We start from the raw sequence: 24,029 nt of genomic DNA, 5'->3' as shown, positions 1-24,029 counted from the left end.
TTGTGGTTAAGAGCTTGGCTGCTAATCAAAAGGTCAGCAGTTTGAATCCACCAGCCACTCCTTGGAAACCCTATGGGGCAGTTCTACTCTGTCCTACAGGGTCGCTGTGAGTCGGAATTGACTCAACAGCAATGGGTTTTTACGGTGTATGTGGGGGTATGCGAAGGGTGTGTGGGTATGTGACCTAAGTATGTATGGGGTGAGTGTGCACCACGTTGTATGTGTGGCATGGTGTGGTGTGTGTGTAATATAAGCAAATAATGGTGTGAGTTCATGCTGTGTGTGTATGTGTGGTATAAGTATATATGGAATGAGTGGGGTGCGTATGTGTGTGTGGTATAAGTATATATGGAATGAGTGTATGGGGTGTATGTGTGGTGTAAGTATATAAGGAGTGAGGGTACGGTGTCTGTGTGTTGCATATGTGTTATGGTGTGTTGCCTATATGTTGTTGAGTGTATACATGCTCTAGGGAGAGAACAGAGCCACGGTGGGGGTATATTTCTTGTGCACCCACTTAAAAAAAAAAAAACCATTGCCATCGAGTCAATTCCCTTACCCAAACTATATTATAGTAGATCTTCAATCAATATTTGTGGAAGGATGAGAGGGAGGGATTTTTTGCCTCATAAGGGCAGACCTTTAACTCCTGCCCCTTTACACCAACATTACTCATGAGATCACACACATCCCTGGCTTACACTCCTTCATCACTTCTGTAAGGATCTCAATCCCCCCTGCGTAGAACAAGGGGAGCTGATCAGGCTTGGAAAGTGTCTCCAGGAGATTCTTGGTCATCAGAGCTGTGTTCTTTCCCAAATTCAGTAATTCATGGGCTTCCTTCTCTTGAAGTTCTGCTTTCTCCTGAAGATCCACTTGATTTAGACAATCTAGCAAAATGAGAATGAAAAAACAAACAAAAAACCCTAATGATCAACAATACCATACAAGAAGGAATTTTTTTTTTTTTTTTTTTGAGGATGGGAGGTTGAAAGCACAAAGCATTAAGATAATTCAATAATGGATTAGTGTAAAGTCTGTACCCAGAGTCTTAAACAACCTTAAAGACTCAAGGACAAGGCCGCTCCCTGACTGGAAAGCCCTACGGGAGGATGGTGTAGAAAAGGAAGGCATAGGCTGGAGTGGGAGCACAGAGGGAAAAGCAGCGCAGCAGGTCTGTTAACACAGAGTTTGACCATTAGGGAAGGCAAGAAGGATATTGCTTCGAGGCCAAGAGCAGAGAAGTTATGGCTGGAGCCATAAGGCAAGAGTACAGAGGGGAAATCAAATTCATACAAAGGATATCAGCAGGAACATTCTCACCTTTCACTTGTGTCTGCAGCTTGGGGTCTATTTCTAAGATCCTCTGATAACATTCTCTGGACTGGGAAAAAGAAACAAGACCTCAAAGACATTAGGGGGTAAAGGTGATTTTGGGAAAGCCACTGGGCATCTCAGAGCTCAGTGTCTTCATTATTTCCTCCTTGCTTCCCCCTGCTCTGAGCACTGGAGGGAGGCGTGGGGAACCCAGCATGCATTTTACATTTTTTTAGGCTTCTCTGGGGGCAACAGGTATTATTTCAAATTCATTAAAAAAAAAAATTGTGTGTTGTCAGATACAGCCTGTGATGAAAAATATCCAGTCCTAAATTCTTGTGCATCATGTCTGGCAAAATTTAGATATGATATTTGCACTAAGAGAGAACAGGAGGCTACCTGTCAGATATGCCCACAGGGAGAAAGGAAAAAAATGAAGCTAGAGACATTGTTGACAAAGGCTCGGGAACAGGGAAAGAGAAAAAAAAATAGATCTAGAGGGCTGCAAAGACAGCCAGCAAAGGTCCTTTCACTGGAGTTAGCTAGAAAACTGATGAGTGAGGGGCTCTCATGGAGGAAAGTGGCCCTGTAATATAGAAAGTTTCAGGCAGAAGAAAGATTCTAGTTCATGGGGATTTCTTTGTTTGCGGCAATATTGCCCTCAGAGACATCAACAGCCCCGGGTATGTCCAATGAGTCACTGAGAAAGAAAGCTCAGAAAAGTATTGATTCTGAGATACCTGAAGTCTCAATGTTCATCAAGAAGACTAGGACTAAGAAATGAACTGAGGAAAACACACCAAATTAAAACAGACAAGAGTGTGGCAGGATGCAAGGATATACATCAAACATGGTGACCCAGTATCCAACTCCTCTTCAACCCCAGATCTAATCTATCAGCAATTCTTGTTGGCTACAATGGTTAAAGTGCTTGGCTGCTAATCGAAAGGTCAATGGTTCAAACCCACCAGGCGCTCTGTGGGAGAAAGAGGTGGCAGTCTACTTCTGCAAAGATTTACAGCCTTGGAAACCCTTTGGGGCAGTTCTGCTCTGCCCTATAAGGTTGCTACGGGTCAGAATCAACTGGGCGGCGATGGGTTTTGTACACCATCAGTATGTATTCAGAATCCCATCACTTCTTAGCACTTGCATTGTCACACCTAGTTCAAGTCATCATCATCTTTCGCTTGCATAATTTATTGCAATAACCTTCTAATTGGCTCTCTGTTCTGATCCTGCCATACCAAAAATATATTCTCAATACAGCAGTCAGAGTGATCCTTTAAAACGTAAGCCAGATTATGTCACTCCATTGCTCAAAACCCTACAATGGCTTCCAGCTTACTCACAGTAAAAGCCAAGGGCCGTCCAAAAGCCTATACGGCCCTACAGGATCAACCCCCTTCCATCATCTCTCTGACCTCGTGTCCTATCATTCTCCTCCTTGCTTGCTCCATTCTAGCTGTCCTTCTACCTGGAATGCTCCTCCCTTATATATCCACATGGATTGCTCACTTCACTCTCTCCCTTCCTTCAGAGGCACCTTGCCTGACCCCCCTATTTAAAACCAACCTCACCTTCACTGCTTCCTGATTTATTTTTCTCAGTAACACTTATTACCACTCAACATACTGTTATACATCTACTTATCTGGTTTCTGTCTCCTGGCCACTCTCACTGTAAGAATGTGAGTTCCATGAAATCACGAACTTTGTCTTGTTCATCGCTATGTTTCAATTGCCTAGGAGAGTACCTGTTGCATAGGAAGTGTATAATAAATATTTGCTGAATGAATTAATTAATTGAATAAACGAATGAGTGAATAGAATTTGATGGGGGGGAGACCAACGTTTTCCTTATTCACCTCTAATATTTAACCTTATTACAACAAGCCTATATTACTGTTGGAGCCCTGGTGGCGCAATGGTTAAGAATTAAGGCTGCTAACCAAAAGGTTGGCAGTTCAAATCTACCAGCTGCTCTTTGGAAACCCTGTGGGGCAGCTCTACCCTGTCCTACAGGGTTGTTACAAGTTGGAATCGACTGGACAGCAACAGGTAATATTGTTGTTACAATTAAAATCTAACACATAAAAGACTCTTAAGAAATGTATAATGAGGCAATTTCTTAAAAAATATATTATCTTATAAATGGAAAGATATTCCATGTTCATGGATTGGAAAACTTAATATTGTTTAGATGGCAATACTCCTCAAATTGATCTACAGATTCAAAGCAATCCTCATTAAAATTCCAGCTGGCTTCTTTGCAGAAATTGACAAGTTCATCCTAAAATTCATATGGAAATTCAAGGAACCAGAATAACTAGTAGAATCTTGAAAAAGAAAAGCAAAGTTGGAGGACTCACACTTCCCAATGTCAAAACTTACCACAAAGCTAAAAATGTCTATTCTACCAAAAGCCATCTATACATATAATGCACTTCCAATCCAAACACCAATGTCATATTTTAAGGGGATAGAGAAACAAATCACTAATTTCATATGGCAGGGAAAGAACCCCCGGATAAGCAAAGCATTACTGAAAAAGAAGAAGAAAGTGGGAGGCCTCACTCTACCTGATTTCAGAACCTATTATACAGCTCCAGTAGTCAAAACAGCCTGGTACTGGTACAACAACAGGCACATAGACCAATGGAACAGAAATGAGAACCCAGATATAAATCCATCCACGTATGAGCAGCTGATATTTGACAAAGGACCAGTGTCAGTCAATTGGGGAAATGATAGTCTTTTTAACAAATGGTGCTGGCATACCTGGATATCCATTTGCAAAAGAATGAAACAGGACCCATACCTCACACCATGCACAAAAACTAACTCCAAGTGGATCAAAGACCTAAACATGAAGACTAAAATGATAAAGATCATGGAAGAAAAAATAGGGACAACCCTAGGAGCCCGAATACAGGGCATAAACAGAATACAAAACATTACCAAAAATGATGAAGAGAAACCCGATAACTGGGAGCTCCTAAAAATCAAACACCTATGCTCATCTAAAGACTTCACCAAAAGAGTAAAAAGACCACCTACAGACTGGGAAAGAATATTCAGCTATGACATCTCAGACCAGCGCCTGATCTCTAAAATCTACATGATTCTGTCAAAACTCAATCACAAAAAGACAAACAACCCAATCAAGAAGTGGGCAAAGGATATGAACACACATTTCACTAAAGAAGATATTCAGGCAGCCAGCAGATACATGAGAAAATGCTCCCGATCATTAGCCATTAGAGAAATGCAAATTAAAACTACGATGAGATTCCATCTCACACCAACTAGACTGGCATTAATCCAAAAAACACAAAATAATAAATGTTGGAGAGGCTGCGGAGAGATTGGAACTCTCATACACTGCTGGTGGGATTGTAAAATGGTACAACCACTTTGGAAATCCATCGGGCGTTATCTTAAACAGTGAGAAATAGAACTACCATACAACCCAGAAATCCCACTCCTCGGAATATACCCTAGAGATACAAGAGCCTTCACGCAAACAGACATATGCACACCCATGTTTATTGCAGCTCTGTTTACAATAGCAAAAAGCTGGAAGCAACCAAGATGTCCGTCAACGGATGAATGGGTAAATAAATTGTGGTATATTCACACAATGGAATACTATGCATCGATAAAGAACAGTGACGAATCTCTGAAACATTTCATAACATGGAGGAACCTGGAAGGCATTATGCTGAGCGAAATGAGTCAGAGGCAAAAGGACAAATATTGTATAAAACCACTATTATAAGATCTTGAGAAATAGAAAAAACGGAGAAGAACACATACTTTTGTGGTTACAAAGGGGGGAGGGAGGGAGGGAGGGAGGGAGGGAGGGAGAGGGTTTTTTATTGATTACTCAGTAGATAAGAACTGCTTTGGGTGAAGGGAAAGACAACACACAATACAAGGAAGGTCAGCCTAATTGGACTGGACTAAAAGCAAAGAGGTTTCCGGGATAAAATGAAAGCTTCAAAGGTCAGCGGAGCAGGGGCTGGGGTCTAGGGAACATGGTTTGAGGAGACTTCTAAGTCAACGGGCAAAACAATTCTATTATGAAAACATTCTGCATCCCACTTTGAATTGTGGCGCCTGGGGTCCTAAATGCCAACAAGCGGCCATCTAAGATACATCAGTTGGTCTCAACCCACCTGGAGCAAAGGCAAAGGAAGAACACCAAGGCCACACGACAACTAAGAACCCAAGAGACAGAAAGCGCCACATGAACCAGAGACCTACATTATCCTGAGACCAGAAGAACTAGCTGGTGCCCGGCCACAATCGATGTCTGCCCTGCTAGGGAGCACAACAGACAAATCCTGAGGGAGCAGGAGGCCAATGGGATACAGACCCCAAATTCTCATAAAAAGACCATACCTAATGATATGAATGCGACTAGAGGAATCCCAGAGACAATGCTCCCCAGAACTTCTGATGGCACAGGACAGGAACCATCCCCGAAGACAACTCATCAGGCATGAAAAGGACTGGTCAGCAGCGGGGAGAGAGATGCTGATGAAGAGTGAGCCAATTAAATTAGGTGGACACTGGAGAGTGTGTTGGCAACTCTTGACTGGAGGGGGGATGGGAAGATAGAGAGAGAGGGAAGATGGCAAAATTGGCACGAAACGAGAGACTGAAAGGGCTGACTCAATAGGGGGAGAGCAAGTGGGAGAAGGGAGTATGATGTATGTAAACCTACATGTGACAGACTGATTGGAATGGTAAATGTTCACTTGAAGCTTAATAAAAATTAATTAAAAAAAAAAAAAAAAACTTACCACAAAGCTATAGTAATCAAGACAATGTGGTACTGCCATAATGACAGACATATCAAAAACAGACATATAGATCAATGAAATAAAATTGAGAATCCAGCAATAAACTCAAACATTTACAAAAAATTTATTTTTGGCAAGGGTGGCAAAACCATTCAGTGAAGAAAGAATAGCCTTTTTAAGAAATGTTGCTGAGACAACTAGACCTCTACAGGCAAAAGAAAGAAGGTGGGCCCCTACCTCACATCATATGCAAAAATTAACGGAAAGCAGATCAAAGACCTAAATGTAAGAGCTAAAATGATAAAAATCTTAGGAGAAAACACGAGGGTAAATCTTCATGAGTTTGGATTTTGCAAAGGATTCTTAGCTATGACACCAAAAGCAAGAGCAACAACAAAAACAAAAAAAGATGAACTGGACTTCATAAAAATTATGAACTTTTGTGTGCCAAGGGACACCATCCAGAAAGTGAAAAAACCCACAGAGTAGAAGAAAATCTTTGCAAATCATATATCTAAAAAAGAACTTTTATTCACAATATATAAAGAGCTCTTATAACTCAATATAAAAAAGAAAAGTCAATTAAAAACTGGGCAAAGGATCTGAAAAGACATTTCTCCGAAGAAGATATACAAACGTCCAATAAGCACATAAAAAGATGCTCAACATCTTTAGCCATCAGAGAAAATGCAAGTCAGACCCACCATAAGATGATACAACTTCGCACCTACTGAGAAGGCTAGAATTAGAAAGACAGATAATGGCAAGTGTTGGGGGGGATGTGGAGAAATCGGACCCTCATACGCCGCTGATGGGAACGTAAAGTGGTGCAGCCAGTCTGGAAGACAGCCTGGCAGTTCTTCAAAAGCTGAAACATAGGGTCACTACAAGACCCCAAATTCCACACTTATGCAAGAGGACTGAGAACATACGTGCATGTAGAGCCTTGTCCATGAATTTTCATTGCAGCATTATTAATAATAGCCAAAAGGTAGAAACAACCCAAAGGTCCATCAACTACGAATGGGTAAATAAAATGTGGTATATCCCTGCGGTATAATATTATTCAAAGATAGAGAGTAACCATATACTTATTTATGCTCCAACATAGATAAATGTTGAAAACGTTATGCTAAATGAAAGAAGCCAATTGCAAAAGACCACATATTATATGATTCTATTTATATGAAATGTCCAGAACAGGCAAATTTATAGAGACAGATTAGTGGTTGTCTAGGGTTAGGGTAGGAGACCTGGTGGCACAGTGATATAGCGCTTGGATTCTAACTGAAAGGTCAGCGGTTTGAACCCACCAGATGCTCCGTGGGAGAAAGATGTGGTAGTCTGCTTCTGTAAAGATTTACAGCCATGGAAACCCTATGGGACAGTTCTACTCTGTCCTATAGAGTCACTATGAGTCGGAATTGACTCTATGGCAACAGGTTTGAGTTTGGTCAACGGGTTAGGGTTAGGGTGAGGGTGGAGGGAAGGGGAGTGACTGCTAATGGGTACAGGGTTTTCTGGGGAAGTGATGAAAATGTTCTAAAATTGATTATGGTGATGGTTGTACAACTTGGTGAATATACTTAAAAAAACTTTCAATAGGTAAGTTGCATGTTATATAAACTATATCTCGATAAAGCTGCTATTAAAAATACATAATATCTGTGTGCGTGCGTGTGTGCGCGCGTGTGTGCGCGCGTGTGTGTGTGTGTGTAGTTACCTTTGGGTGATGAGATTACAAGTGAGTTTTGTTTTCATCTTTTTGCTTATACCTTCTCTTTCCAGAGATGCTCCTCCTGGGGCTGAACAAACAGTCGTAGGGGAGGTAGCAGAAGGGATTCCCACAGCAGGTGGGGTTGTACTAGGTGACACCCAACATCCTTCCCAACTCTGCGATCTTAAGATTTACCTTGGCAAATACTAAAGGGTGGATTACTATCTAACCAACATGGAGGAACATGGCTCTCCTCTGGGACCATCCGAAGCATTGCTCTGTGGTCGAATATGCCACTTGGGGTCCTCTAAGAACTCACCGCACTGTAGTTCCTGAGGGCCAGGTTAGCTTTTCCCATGTGGAAGTATGCTTTTGTGCATTTTTCATCACACTGCATAAAAGGGAATGACTGATTAGATGTTTCAGAAGATTTGAAGCTATTAGCCATCCCCCTAACCGTCTAGCTAATAGAGTTAAGTGTGAGCTTTGGTTCTCAGGACAGCTACAAGAGCTAACAATTAAAACTTTCTGTGCGTCTGTGACCAAACTAACTGATACCTGCAAGGAGCCTGGATACACATGTAAGCTCTCTATCAAATTAATTAATGATACTTGCCAGTTTTCGTTTCCACTCACAGGAAGCACACCAAAAACCCTTGGTTTGGAAGAGCTCTTCCCCCTGGTTGAACAGTAGAATCACCTGGGACGCTTGTGAAAATCTGGATGGCCAGGCTTCACCCCACACCAATTAAATTATACTCGGGAGTAGGGCCCAGGCATTGATAATGTAAGCTCTCCAGGTGATGTAAGTGTGCAGCCACATCGAGAATCATGGGTTTATTAAAGGTAAGGGAAATTTACGGTGGATGAACAGCTGAGCTTACCTTTACATCTTGTGGGCCCAGAATGTCCTTCTCCCAAAACTAAACCACAACATATATACTGGGAACTTATATTCTTATCACTTAAGATCATGAGGGATGGTCCCTTCAAAAGGTAGGATTGAAATGTATGGCACAGGTGGCCTTGCACCTGCCTGCTGCTGATTACTATAACTGCACAGAGAATAATGTGGCACAGAGACATAAACTAAAACTAAAAACACCCAGATAATTAATATTTATTGAATCCCTTTTGTGTGCAAGGCATTATGCCAGGTCAGATGGCCTTCAGGGTTTAAGATTGCAAGCTCAGGACTAAAAAGTCCTGGACAAATTCCCGCTCTGTCACTTGCCAGATGTAGGACATTGGCCAGGCAATCTAACGTCTCTGATGCTCATTTTCCTCTTCTGGAAAGTGAAGATAATAACAGCACCTCTGTGGGGCTGTTTTGAGGGGGAAACATGTAAAATAGTGCAGTGCCTGGCAACACAGTCTTGGGTGTGGTTGCTGCAGTTACAACAGCAACCCATTTCAGGCCAAAAGAGAAAACCTAAAGAAAGGTAAATAATATGGAAGAGGTAATGATACAGTGTTCATGAATATAATTTTCTGATTAAATGCTAAACGAGGGCCATAATAATAATAGTTCATGCTTGTCGAGGTCACCCTAAAAAGCACTGAGTTTGATGGTTCATATAAATGATCCCACATGAATTAGTAAGCCTCATAACAACTGTATGAAGCAGATACAATTATTAGACCCATTTACAGATGAGGAAAATAGGGGTTGGAGAGGTTCAAGGTCACACATCTGGTAAGCAGAAGAGCTGGGATTTGAAATCTGGCCTTTTGACTCCAGAACCCAAGGGCTTACAAATAACACGAAATCTCCTTCAGAAATGTGCTAGAGTGGTTCAGTTGAAGGAAATCCACTCTGAAGAGATGCAGTCTAAAACAGGTCATGCAAAGGGGGCAGGATATGAGCTGGATCTCGAATGATAGGAAGAGGTGAAGAGAGGAGGAAGGACGGAGAATGGGGTGAGCCAAGCCCCAATGTGGGCGAATACAAGGGGCTTCAGTGGACAGTCCAGCTGGGATTCATAGGCTGGTGCTAGGGAGAAGGAAAGCTCAGACTCGAAACAGTGAGCTGGACGGTGACGCCATGTGGAGGCCTTGAATGCCAGGCTGGGGCAGGGTGAGTGATCAGAGGAGACACGTAGGAACGCTGGTCTGGAGGCAGCATGCAGAACTGACCAGACGAAAGAAAGGCAGGGAGATAGGTGAGGGGACCAAGACAGTCACTTAGAACAAGGAGCTGGCATGTGAAGTCACTGGTGACAATGGTGGGTGAAAGCGCAGATCCCAGAACGACGAGCAAGGAAAGACCTGCCCAGCATCAAAGAACTATACCTGCGGGGAGTGAAGGAGAGTGTGGAGTCAAAATGCCTGGAAGACACGGTGTATCAGTAACAGAAAGAGGTTAAACCAGGACAGGTAGTGGGGAGTGAGTGGGAAGATGAGGAGTTTGGTTCTAGATGTGCTGAATTACAGATGATGCAAGACAATCAAATGGAAACATGCAGGAAGCAGGCGAAATTCGGCCCTGGAGCCTGGGGAAGGTGGAGTCTGGGTAAGTAGGTCTGGGAGCCATTTGTAGAGATGGGAGTTGAACCCGTTGAGAGGAGAGCTTTGAGGGAGAAACTGCAGAGAGAAGAAAGGCAGGGAGCCAAGGATGAGATTGAGGAAGCAGTCAAAAGGAAAAGAGGAGACTCACTTTGAGCTCTCAGTATATTCATTGGCAGAGCACCAGGGCTACAACAGGGGGGACAACACACGCCCCAACATCAGAGCCTTGTCCATGGCCTACTGCGTATCATTGTGCAGGGGTGTAGTTATGACTACACCTTCCTCAGACACTGATGCAAAGGGCTGCTAATGGATTTTCTCACTAATAGGCCCTTCCCCCTTTGATCGTGTGTCAACCCTCACCAGGGCCTTCCAGGTCCCCTTAAAAGGAATCCTGCCTTCAGAGAAAGCTATATTTCATTGTGCCAGGAAGTGTTTTGCCGAGAGAGAAATGATTCTGATCCTGACCGAAACCAGCTTACTGCTTTATCTTTCCCTGACAAGGAACATCAGTCTTGAAATATCATCACACGGGCTCGTCTCTACCAATTCAAAAGTGTCAAAAAATATTAAATTGGTGATAAAGTAGCAATACAATTAATAATAGAGGGCCAGTCATTATTAGTTTTTAGAACTCTGTGCATTTTTATCCCCATTCCTCCAAGTGTTTACCTAAACCTCTTCAACTGGGAGCCTCGCTGGGCATTTAACAAGACTGGCTGCTGAGTGTCAGCGTTTTTTAATGTCAGCTCCACTGGGCCAGCTTTGCCTCGGTTTCACTGTTAATTACAGTGTGCAGCAATTAACATTTGGGAACAGGCCAGGGTGTTATCCTGAAACAGCATGACAGTGTCACTACCTCATTGGGCCTTTTCAGATGACACACTTGGAGGCCATGAGAGGAGATTCTGGAGTCTAAGGTTTCAGAGGAGAGCCCAGGTAGAATAGACGGTTAAGAGCACAGGCTTGCTGTCAGACAGATACTAGCTGTGTGATCCTCAGCAGGGGACTTCATTAATCTCTGAGGCTCAGATTCCTTGTTGGAAAAACAGGGAATGAACAGAATAGAACAGGATTGTTGTCAGGCTCCAATGGGAGCTCATGGCCAGCGCTTAGTACATGGTGGTCTTTGCTCTTATTGTTGGAACAACCAAGGAAAACCTCCTCGCCACTTTCTTCTCATACAGAATGATGGTTGAAAAAGAAATCATGACCAAACAAGGAGAAAAAGAGGGTCAGAGCGTCTGCACTGGAGCTGTAAGGAACTTGATATTGTCAGCTTTGGGCAGCTTTCATAACTTAAAGACTATACCATTGTATCTTCTAAGGGATAAGGAAATCAAACAACTTCAAATGTTAGTTTTGAAAGGTCTCTAGCACAGGAGTCCTGGCAGTGCAGCGTTTAAGAGCCCAGCTGCCAACCAAAAGGTTGGCAGTTTGAGTCCATCAGCTGTTCCTTGGAAACCCTATGGGGCAGTTCTACTCTGTCTTATAGGGTTGCTGTGAGTCAGAATCAATTTGATAGCAATGGGTAGCATTGGTGGCTTAGTGGGAGAATTTTCACCTTCCATGCACGAGACCTTGTTCAATTCCCGGCCAATGCACCTCATGCCCAGCCCCACCCATCTGTCAGTGGATGGGTGGCTTGCTTGTTGCTATGATGCTGAACAGGTTTCAGCAGAGCTTCTAGACCAAGATGGAGTAGGAAGAAAGGCCTGCTGATCTACTTCTGAAAATCAGTCAATGAAAACCCGATGGATCACAACGGTCCAAACCACAACTGGTCATGGGAATGGCATAGGACTGTTGTGCGTGGGGTCATGGGGGCTGACTTGTTGGCAGCTAACAACAAAAAGTGTTTTATGAACCATTATTAGTAAAGGTATAGGCCACCTGAGTGGTGCAAATGGTTAAGTACTAGCCCACTGTGATGGTTAATGATATGTGTCAACTTAGCTAGGCCATGATTCCCAGTATTGTGTGGTCATCCTCCATTTTGTGATCTGATGTAATTATCTTCCATTTTGTGATATTATGTAATTATTCTCTTATATGTTACAAACACTAGCCTCTATATCTTAATGAGGTGGGATTGGTGTGGGGTGCGTATCTTACAAGAGGGCATGACTCAACTCACACCCTTACTTAAATCCCACCTATACTCAAGTCACACCTTTACTCACGTCACATCCTTACTCAAGTATCACCCTTACCCAAGTCACACCCTTACTCTGATGTAAGGGGAGTTTCCTTGGGGGTGTGGCCTGCATCCAATATATATATATGGATGCTCTGGCAAGGCTCTCCCTTGCTCTGGATCTTGCATCTGGCTCATCATCATCTGATCTCCAATTCTTGGAACCTGAGCTATCAGCCTGTCATCTGACCTACCGATTCTGGGATTCACCAGCTTCCGCAGCCCTGGGAGCCAGTAGCCTGTCATCTGACCTGCTGATTGTGAGTTCATCAGCCCCTGCCACCATGAGTTGGGAGAGGCCTCCAGCCTGATGCTTGACCCACAGATTCACAGATTTGGGACTTGCCAGCCTCCACAACCACATGAGCCATTTCCTTGAGATAAATCTCTTTCTCTCTGTATATATTTATATATATATAAACCAAACCCAGTGCCGTCAAGTCAATTCTGACTCATAGCGACCCTGTAGGACAGAGTAGAACTGCCCATAGAGTTTCCAAGGAGTGCCTGACAGATTTGAACTCCCAACCTTTTGGTTAGCAGCCGTAGCACTTAACCACTACACCACCGGGGTTTCCATATATATATATATATATATATACTTCTCTGGTTTGTTTCTCTAAAGAACTCAGCCTAAGACAGCGACTAAGCAGAAGGTTGGCAGTTTGAATCCACCTGGAGACTCCTCGGAAGAAATGCTTGGTGATCTATTTCAGGAAAGCCACAGGCATTGGGACCCTATGAAGCGAAGTTCTACTCTGAAACGCATGCGGCCGCCACGAGTCAGAACGGATTCCACTGCAACTGGTTTAGAGACGGTTTTTTTTTGGTTTGTCAGTGAAGGTGGGTTTCCGATTCATCCTGCCTCTCTCCGCCCTTACCCTTGCAATACAGACTAAACAAGTGGGTGTTGCTAGTATGTTAATATGAAACGGTGCTCTTGTTTTGGGCCGTGCTCCTTCCCTAAACCTCAGGATGAACTTGGCACATTCTCCTGGCACCTCAATTTTACTTGACTGTAAGTTATTTAAAAAACAATCTTTTTTATATTGTAACAAACACAAATTTTATGACGTACAATGCAAAAATTGCAAGGATTTTTAAGACAAAACACATGTCTTAAAAGACATTTCATGCTTTCTGCCCCCAGACCCTTGGGGGCTCATGTTTGTTCTCCTCTGCTGTTAGCAGCATGTCAGTGAGAAGTCTGAGAAGCACTGGTTTCAGTTATTTAGTTAAAGCCCCATATGATGGGGTAATTTAAGGGGATGTAGATTAAGGATTATTTAAATATTTAGTTATCTGAAATAATATCCCTAGAAATGATCATGCCATTTCTCTTTTAAAAACCTTCTAACATTTCCATCAAGAGTCTTCACTTCCATCCCTGTTTGATTCTCTATTTTGGCAGGTCCCGGAGGAAATACCATGGACAGTATTATGCTATTTGCCTGGGCCTGACTGCTATCCAGGCGGAACAATAGGAATTCTTTCTTCTGATTAGTCCTCTACAAATAGGGGATGCTGTATTTTGAAATTATTAGGGCTGGAGGGAAAAAGACACAATGATGAGGAAAAATGACAACGTTGCAGAAACAAGCTCCCATGGCTGGCTCTAGAAGACAGAAGAGGGTATTCCCACCATTACATGGAGAAGAGTGTCTAATACCACAATAGTAAAGAGCGAGCCCTTACAATATAAAACTGCGAGGAACCAATAATAACAGCAGCTTCTGTGGAGTTCTTACTCTGAGCTAGGTACTTTATGCTCATTATCATAGTCCTCACAACAATTCTATAGATGAGGAAACTGAGGCTCTGACTGCAGAGCCCATACCTATTCTTCCCATGATACGCTGGCAGCTTACTTCTATTTATTTCAGGACTTTCTAACACACCTGGCCCGAGCAAACCCAACACCATCATGTGGAAAAGAAAGTCTCTCACCTTTAGAGCCCAGTCACAGTCCACTAGTGCCTTTTGGTAGTCCCCAAGTTTTATATAGGCCTGTAATGACAAAAATAACTGATATTGACACAGAACTCCGCATCAAGCAGTCTCTAGTTAAACAGTAACATGGTGACGAGGAATAACTGGTCCCTAACTGTATCAGCTGGGGTCTCGGCAGGAAACAGATGCCACACTGCTACCGGGCAACAGAGGAGAGTTTAATAAAGGGACTATTTAAATGGTGAAGGCAGGGCTTAGGGAAAACAATAAGGGATGTTATAGAATCCCAGGGCAAGCAACAGCGGACAGCTGTTATCACCACTAGAACTGCAGGGGCAGAAGGTGGAAGAAACTTACAAAAAATGGAGAGGGTAGCTAGACAAAAAAGATCTGCCTGACAGGAACTGAGGCCTTTAGTATGGCTGATGCTGGGAGGATAAATACCCTAACTCTCACTGGCTGAACCCAAATGGAAGCCAGAGGGCACAAAGCAAGGTAGACAAGGGTCTGGAGGGACAGACAGAAGATATCCAGCGCATTAACCACATCCACAAAGGAACGGCTAGTTGCTGGAGACCACCCTGCTCTGAGTATTCCAGAAGGAAACCAAATGATAAAGAGAAACAAAGAGACAGATAATAAAAAGTGCTGGCAAGGATGTGGAAAAATTTGAATTCTCATATATTGCTGGTATTAAAAGAAGAAATGTTAAATGCTATAGTCACTTTAAAAAACAATTTGGCAGTTCCTCACTAGGTTATAGAGTTAACTTGTGACCTGGTAATTCCACTTCTAGGTATATACTCAAGAGAAAAGTTATGTCCACACAAAAACTTAAAACAAATGTACATGGCAGCATTATTCATAATAGCCCAAAAAGTAGAAACAACCCAAATATCTACCAACTGATTAATGGATAAACAAAATCTGGTCTATCCATACAACAGAATATCGTTTGGCAATAAAAAGAAATGAAGTACCAACACATACTACGACATAGATAAACTTTGAAAACATTATGCTCAGTTAAAGAAGCCAGTCACAAAAGGTCACACACTGTATGATTCCATGTATAAGAAATGTCCTGGCTAGGCCAATCTATACGGACAGAGAGTAGATTAGTGGTTGCCTAGAGCTGGGGGGTTGGGGTGGAGAGGCTTGGGAGTGACAGCTGAAGGGTACAGGCTGTTTGACAAAGGTGACGAGGACATTGTAAAATCAGCTGTGGTGGCCACACAGCTCTGTGAACAGACTAAAAACCATGGACTTGTACCCTTCAAATGGGTGAGTTGTATGGTATGTGAGCTATATATCTATAAAGCTGTTAACAAAAAGAAAAAAATGATAAAAAGTTCTGCTTCTGTCTCATGAGAGCAGCAGGAAAGAAGAGATAGACAGAGGGAACAGGCTGACATTTAAGAGTCAGACCATCACCATGAAACCTTGATGCCAAATGCCTTGCGGTAGTCTTTTGGAGTCCTCTAGAATTTTTTAGAATTAAGGAAAGTCTTGAAAATCAAGGATTTACTCAGAATTCTATGCTCTAATCAACTAAACCAACTTAAGAATTTGGTTCATTTATAGTTTCAAAGAACTAGCAGCATATTAACAAATGAAAGCTGTGTAAAACAAGTACAGTAGTTACTATAACCACTGTATTAATTATTGGACACAATGGCTGTTCAATACATTCTTAACAAGAATTCTTAAGAAGCAGCAATTATCACCACAATGTTAAGAAAGGCAAACAAAGTACCAGGAGGATAAGCAACTTCTGCAAGGGCCCATCACTCACCAACAGAAGAGCCGACTCATAGCGACCCTATAGAACAGAGTAGAACCGCCCCATGGAGTTTCCAATGAGCACCTGGCGGGTACATACAGACTCCCAAAAGTCTATGGGCTTCAACAAGTTCTCTGCACTGCCTTTTATTTTTCTATTTCTCTTCTTCTTTTTTTTTTTTTTTTAAGGCTTGGATTCAACACCCTGTAACTTCCCCCATTCTTTTTTGCTTTTCCACATTTTAAAAAGAACTATTTTTTCCCAAATAGCAATTAAACTGCAGGTTTATCTAAATTACGCCAGCAAGCTATTGATCATAACATTAGCTCCAAGAGAAAAACAAAGGCATCAAAGGGGAGGCTTCCTCTCTAGCTAGCAGCAGCACTCAATTCGCAGGATCCTTACTAAGTGCTCTACAACACTGAATGCAAATTAGGGAGGCGTTTTAAAAACAGTCAATGGTTCAAAACATTCCTAACACCAGGAAGCACATTTTGTGTTCCCCAGAGCTTTTCATTGCACTAACTTGTATTTATCCACATTTGTTCTTAATGTGATTCTCCAGAACTAATAAAAAAAAAGCGCTGTTTAAACTTGAGTACAGTAAAAATGTAACTAATTTAGCTGACTCAAAAAAAAAAAAATTTTTTTTTACAGTAAAAATGTAACTAATTTAGCTGACTCAAAGTATATATAGTCTGCATTAGATGTAAGTCTGAAGGACACACCATTGTAAAGCAATTTAATTTTACTGCTTTAAATAACTTCAGAGTAACAAACGACTCTGCATCAAGCAAGCATCAGTAGGTAGATCTTTTGGAGACTACATTTAATGATAAATAAAAATAAACTATAATTAGCATGTTAATTGTTTGTATTAAATGATTCTTTTGAAGTATCACCAGAAACTTAATTTCCTTAAATGGATTTATTGTGCCTCCAATCTTACGTAACTTGTTGTTGTTAGCCGGCTCCAACTCATGACAATCTTACGTGTAACAGAATGAAACACTGCCCAGTCCTGATCGTTGGTATATTTTAGCCCATTGTTTTGGCTATTGTGTATTTATGTAACTTAGCAAGGAGTTACTGGACATCAATTATAAACCAAGCATTTGGAGGAGAAAAGTTTGTGGTAGTTTTTACCCTCAAAAAGTTTGTAATCCTGTAAAAGTGATAAAATCAAGCCTAAATCAACCTCTGGCCATCTTATTTACCAGTTTGCTTCCTAATAACATTTTTTCCCCCACAAATGGAGTGAGGAAATAACACCTCAACTCTAGTCTGAATTGTTCAAGCTGCTAAACTAATGAGGTTATAGTATGATTGGATTTATCATTAAATCACTGTCACTCTCCAGACATTCTGACCTCCTAATGTCCTGTTGCTTGTCTTCTATATTCTTCTTAACCTACCACAGAAAGATGTTTTTTATCTTGAGTTACAGAAATTGGAGCTGATGAGGGCTCTGCTGCCTCCTCTCCTCTGGTAAATGACATGGTATCAAGTTCATTTCACACGGTTCCTGCTTACATACCCTGACTATCAGATGACGGTGGCTCATGAATTTGCCAATTTTCCAGGCCTGGGTAGCAAAGAAATCCTACTACATACAGATTCATTGACTTTTCCAAGACATTTTTGTCTCAACTGAGGAACATCAACCTTCTCCTCCAACTGTATGTAATTCCGCAAGGACTTATTGAACATCTATTATAAATAAAGCATAGGGGGAAAAGTAGGTGGCAGTTAAGTAGCAGATAATTAACAACTGGGTGGTGGTTTTTACTTGGCGTTCCAGGAAACGGAGATCCCCTGTGATACAAAACTGCCATCTTGGTGATTTCAGAACTTCAAAATTTCTGAGAAATTTGCCCACTTGTTATCCAGTTGACCCCAGCCATAGAATCTTAATCAAAGAGGGATTGATACAGTGAGCAAGAAATCAACTGGAGGATGGCCCTTAGGTGTCTGGACTACCATCAGAAAGAAGGCTGGGCAATCCCAGTGGTGGCAGGATCCAAGGTCTTATAGGTCACATCATTCCATTATTTTCTCCTTTATCCACATGGAAAAGTGCCCGGTTACCATCAGTGATGTGCTGGGCTGACTTAGACTCTCAAGAAAGCCAGTTATGTACTTAGCTCTTCCCAACTCCTCCTTTAGTGATTGTAAGTTGATAGCTTGAAATCATACCGTGGTGATAGTATTTACAGCATGACAATTGGCAAACCCTACAGACAAATCCCACCATTTATTTGTCAGTTCGTTATACTGTGGTGGTTTGGGTATTGCTGTGATGTTGGAAGCTATGCCACTGGTATTTCAAATACCAGCAGGATTACTCCACATGGACAGGTTTTAGTGAAGCTTCCAGACTGAAACAGGCTAGGAAGAAAGGTGATCTGGTTCTGAAAATTAGCCAATGAAAAGCCTAAGGATCACATCAAAATACTGTCTGATACAGTGCTGGAAGATGAGCCCTCTAGGTTGGAAGGCATTCAAAATACAGAGTGGCAAAAACAATGGACTCGAGCATACCAAGGATCGTAAAGACAGCATAGGACAATGTTTTGTTACACTGTACATGAAGTCATCATGAGTAGAAGCCAACTCAACAGCAATTAATAACGACGACAACGACAACAACAACATACTGATCAGCTCCTCCCATACCCCAAACAAGAGCTGGCTGTTAAACACTTACCAGTACATCATTGGTACCATCTAGTATTGTCTTTCTCTGCATTCACAAGCCTAGTGGTTACAGTTCCCTGAAAAAATTCCATGGACACATTTTTGGCTTACTGACCTGGGCTCTGTTGGTATACAGCACTTTCATGTCCTTCAGCTTCTTCAAACCCTCACTGTAGCACAGGACAGCTGTTTCATAATCACCTTTGGCAAATGCTTCATTCCCCTTTTCCTTTAGGGCTACGAGAAGAAAAGCCATACAGGTGAGCTCATAACCATATGCTGGAAAATTACTCCAGGCTGTATTTCCTTGATTCCCAAACTCTACTTTGAAGGTCACAGCTTCATGAATCCAAAGTGGACTTGTCACTTGTCTCTCTCTGCAGTTATTACAGGACTGGCTTCTTCATTTACATCTTTTTCTCCAAATCCTCCCCCAAGTCTTCTAATTAACTTCTCAGAAAAAGTAATGTTTCTGCCTCAGGGTCAGAACCACTCCAAGCTTGCCACAAATACCAAGTCTACACAATCAATGTCTCATAAAGTGGGTCAGACAAGTTTCTAATAAATATGGAACCATCCAGACCTGCAGCACACACTCCAGTAGGACCTGGGAGGTAGAAGGTAAATGCTGAAAGCCCTCTTCAGTCAAATGTATCTTTACCCTCTCACCCTCTTTCCTCCCCCGACCCTTTATTTCTCTTTTGTCTTCTCACATCTTTATTCTCTTGTTTTATTTTTCATCTATACTTCTCCATCTATGCCTGAGGGTAGCCAGTGGCACCTCACTCAATCCCTTCCTGCCTCCCAAGCATTATTTAGTATTGCTCTTAACATTTAGAATGAAAGAAGTACCTAAAATCTGATCTGCTAAGTCCATCCACATGCTCTGGAAAGAGGGTTGGCTGTGGAGGCCGACCGAGGCTTATGGACTGCTCCCTGCTTGTTACAGCAGGCAGAGAGAGCAGGCCACCAGTGATGGCTACCTGACCAGGTCCCATTGCCTCGAGGCCACGGCAAACTCACTGATTGGGAATCTTGATGTCCTCAAACATTAGCATATAGATGCATGTGCTCTGTTGCCACAAATCATCCCAGCAACTGAAAAGCAAAGACTGATAATTACCATCCGCGAAGACTTTGTTTTCTCGTCTCCTCCTGGCTCGTTCCTTTGCATCCTTCTCTAAAGATACCAAGAAGGCCGCTGACAGCAGGGTAATTTCAAATATTTAAAAAGAAAAATCCAAATACCATAATCAGTTCTTTAGCTTAAATTCAGAAGAAAGCTACCGTAGAGCTTTAGAGCCACATTTCTCATGCACACACATGTGGGCACAAGCGTGCACACACACACACACACAAATTCTGAGACAACTGAGATGACATTTTCTAAATTTGACATTAAATGGTAATCTGTGTGATGTATTATTATACATGATGGCTATGACTGTGCTTCAAATTTGAATTATGCCTTCAAAAGAATTTTTCTTTGAAGAGAGACTTTTTTATTCCACTTAGCATAATAAGCGCCTGAGCAGAGCAACACCAAAACTATCTGGATCCCTTGAACAGCTAAGGGTAAATTGGACAATACAGAATAAGTGAACTCAGTTTACAAAAAATTGGTCAGCAAAAAAATTGAGAAAAACCTCTGTGTGTTGACCCCTCTAACCACTGGCAACAGAATTGGATGATCAGTAGGTTTTTGCTCATGGGTTGTTTTAAGCCTGGAGGCTATAATTTAAGGCTCTGGAGGCTACAATCAATAAAAACTGATCCTACATAAACAATATATATTGGGAAGAGAGATGCTGTTCTTACCTGAGTTTATCTCATCTGCATTCTGCAGGACACAGGTTATCATAAAAACAAAGAAACAGATTTTTAAAACCACTCTCTGTTTTATACATCATACAAAAAAAACAAGGAGGCAAATTATTTTTAAGTGAGAAGTCAGGTCATCTCCTTTATCTACCAATATGGCAGGGCGTATAATTCCAGGAACCTGATTTAAATCAGCAGATCTGATTAGGGGCTCAATCACTATGGGGCTGAGTCTGCAGAAACAAGGCTTCCCAGGTCGAGGGACCCAGCACTGGGTGGGAATATGAGTTGCTAGAATATATGACCTTAACAGTACAGCTTAAATAAAGGTCATAAGCTCAGGAAGGTGAGGGACCAAACTGTTAATAAAACAAACCCAAAGGGTTATTTAAAGATGACCCAGAAAGACCAATAAAAAAAAAATGTTTATACTTCCTTGTGTGAACCTAAGAAACAACAGACTGTTTCAGCCTCACCAGACAGTTTGGGATTAAACTACTCCTTGCTCTGCTTAACGCAGACTTCCTCACAGTATCTATTTGTATGACTCCATAATAGAAAAACAAAACCTTTGCAAAAGCTTGTGGAGGACTGATCATGGTCTTGTTCAAGGTGGTCCTGCATTCGTCTTCCTCTTGGTCTTTCTCTGTAAGCAGTAGTCTTTCTTCTGTCTCCTGGACAGCTTTCTGCCGCACAACTGGGTCATCAGAATTCATCCCCTGAATTAAATTGGCTAGAAAAGAAATCAGATGTGAACCAAACAAACAAGGTCTTCAAAAGTAAAGACTCTGTTCACCGGGAAAGATGATGTGGAAAATCCCATGGGGAAGAACTTAAAGAAGGTTCTGAGTAGAAAGCAAAAATTAGAGAAATTAGAACCAATGAGAAAAAATTAAAAACAGGATTTATTTTGCCAGGAGAAAGCTGTAGGTGAACTTAACCATGGTCTTCAAGGAAGAGAGTTGTAACCCATTATTTAATTCAACAATATCTTATGGGGCGCTTATTATGAGTTAGATAATATGCTGAATACCACAGACACAATGATGAATAAAAAAGGACCCTTATTTTTTTAAGAGTTTACGATCTTGCATGGGAGACAAACATATAAGTACAGCAACTCTGAGATCACAAAGCCACAGCTCTTAACCCTGTCTCTACCTGTCTTCATTTACTCCCTATATGGCTTAGATTCCATGGGTCATCACTTTGGCCACCATCCTGACCCCGTGATGAACTCCCTTGCCTTCCCACCCTATCTACCAGACAAAGTTTCAAACCTAAATGAATCTATCTATCTATCTATCTACCTCTCCTGGCCTTCATTAGGGATGCAGGGTATTGATGCTGAGAAAGATGGGTGGCTGCGGTAATTGGTGCCAACTCAACTGAACCTTCAATAATACCCAGCAAGTTTACTATGTTATCCTAGGCAAGCCATCCTGTCATTTTCCCAAAGACTCTACAAAATTTTCTCTAGTCTAAACCTGATCATCTCAAATAGGAGATCTTACTTAGTAATTCACAGAGGAAACAGGTGATATCAGAAAGGAACTATTGCAATTTCTTCCCCTCATATCGACAAAATTAGTGTCTGGCTACCACCACTGGCTGCTCTGACAGGGATCACAGTAGAAGGTCCCAGATATAGCAACAGAAAAATGTAGAACAAAATTCAAATTCACAAAACAACAACAAAAAAAACACCAGACTTACTGGTCTGACAGAGACTGAAGGTATCCCCAAGACTATGGCCTCCTGATACATTGCTAACTCAGAACTGAAGCCACTCCAAAAGTCCACCTTTCAGCCAAAGATTAGACAGGCCCATAAAATAAAAAATAACACATGTGAGGAACGTGTCTTAGGTCAATTAAGTATACAAGACCAAATGGGCAACACCTTCCCAAAAGCAAACAGAGAAGTCAGGAAAAGGGGGAGAGTGCTGACACAATGCGGGGATTGCAACCAACGTTGAAAAACAATTTCTGTATAAAATTTTTGAATGAGAAACAAATTTGCACTGTCAACTTTCACCTAAAGCACAATAAAATTTTTTAAAAATCTACCAATTTACTTACATCTACTCTCATTCTTTCTTTTTACTACCAGGAAGAGATGTCCCTTCTCCTGTACGAGGTTAATCCCTCATCTTGTGCTCTGGATCCCATCACCCATTTTGCATAATCAGAAACCCAGCATTACCAATTAGTTACCCCATCTCTGCAATATTTTCAACCTTTTCCATGCTGTTAGATATTTAACACTATAAATCTCTCTCAATGACCTTTCTCCTCCCTTTCACAGTTGAACTTCTTCAAGTCATTATCTACACTTCCTGTTTTCATTTATTTCCCACTTATTCAGCAAGGATTTATTTTTTCCACCATACACAAAAACTAACTCAAAATGGATCAAAGACCAAAACCTAAAACAATAAGGACCATGGAAGGAAAATAGGGACAATACTAGGGGCCCTAAAATATGGCGTGAATACAATACAAACCATCACTGACGGTGCACAAACACTAGAAGATAAGCTAGATAACTGGGAGCTCCTAAAAACTAAACACTTATACTCATCAAAAGACTTCACTAAAAGAGTAAAAAGAGAACCTACAGAGTGGGAAAAAAATTTTGACTATGACGTATCCACCAAGGGTTTAATCTCTAAAATCTATAGAGCACTTCAACATCTCAACAACAAAAGGACAAATAACTCCATTAAAAAATAGGCAAAGGATATGGACAGACACTTCACCAAGGAAGATATTCAGGTGGCTTTTAACAGACACATGAGGAAATGCTCAAGATCACTGGCTGTTAGAGAAACGCAAACCAAAACTACAATGAGATACCATCTCACCCCAACATTACTGGCACTAATAAAAAACAGAAAATAACAAATTTTGAGAGGTTGAGGGGAGATTGGAACTCTTATGCACTGCTGGTGGGAATGTAAAATGATACAACTACTAAAATGGTACAACCACTATGGAAAACTATATGGTGCATCCTTAAAAAGATAGAAATAGAAATACCATTCTATCCAGCAATCCCACTTCTAGGAATATATCCTAGAGAAATTAAAGCTGTCACATGAATAGACATATGCACAACCATGTTCACTGCAGCGTTATTTACAACAGCAAAAAGATGGAAACAACCTAAATGCCTATCAACAGATGAATGCATAAACTATGGCACATACACACAATGGAAATCTTCGCAA

General features: G+C 41.5%; 1 protein-coding gene across 1 annotated transcript in view; it reads right to left on the bottom strand.

Moving 5' to 3' along the window:
* TTC12 (tetratricopeptide repeat domain 12) overlaps positions 1 to 24,029 on the bottom strand; it is an 86,450-nt gene that overhangs the window by 29,048 nt on the left and 33,373 nt on the right. The window contains exons 3-10 of the mRNA XM_049857089.1: positions 21,367 to 21,530; positions 20,795 to 20,816; positions 20,100 to 20,177; positions 19,092 to 19,213; positions 14,494 to 14,553; positions 8,161 to 8,232; positions 1,324 to 1,384; positions 702 to 890 (exon numbers count right to left, since the gene is read on the bottom strand). Of these exons, the coding sequence (XP_049713046.1) occupies positions 702 to 890; positions 1,324 to 1,384; positions 8,161 to 8,232; positions 14,494 to 14,553; positions 19,092 to 19,213; positions 20,100 to 20,177; positions 20,795 to 20,816; positions 21,367 to 21,530 (768 nt within the window). The remainder of the gene's footprint in view (positions 1 to 701; positions 891 to 1,323; positions 1,385 to 8,160; positions 8,233 to 14,493; positions 14,554 to 19,091; positions 19,214 to 20,099; positions 20,178 to 20,794; positions 20,817 to 21,366; positions 21,531 to 24,029) is intronic.

The sequence above is a fragment of the Elephas maximus genome, chromosome 17, assembly GCF_024166365.1.
Source record: "Elephas maximus indicus isolate mEleMax1 chromosome 17, mEleMax1 primary haplotype, whole genome shotgun sequence".
Lineage (NCBI taxonomy): Eukaryota > Metazoa > Chordata > Mammalia > Proboscidea > Elephantidae > Elephas > Elephas maximus.
The sequence above is the reverse complement of the archived record's forward strand: the minus strand, read 5'-3'. Positions and strand labels throughout refer to the sequence as shown.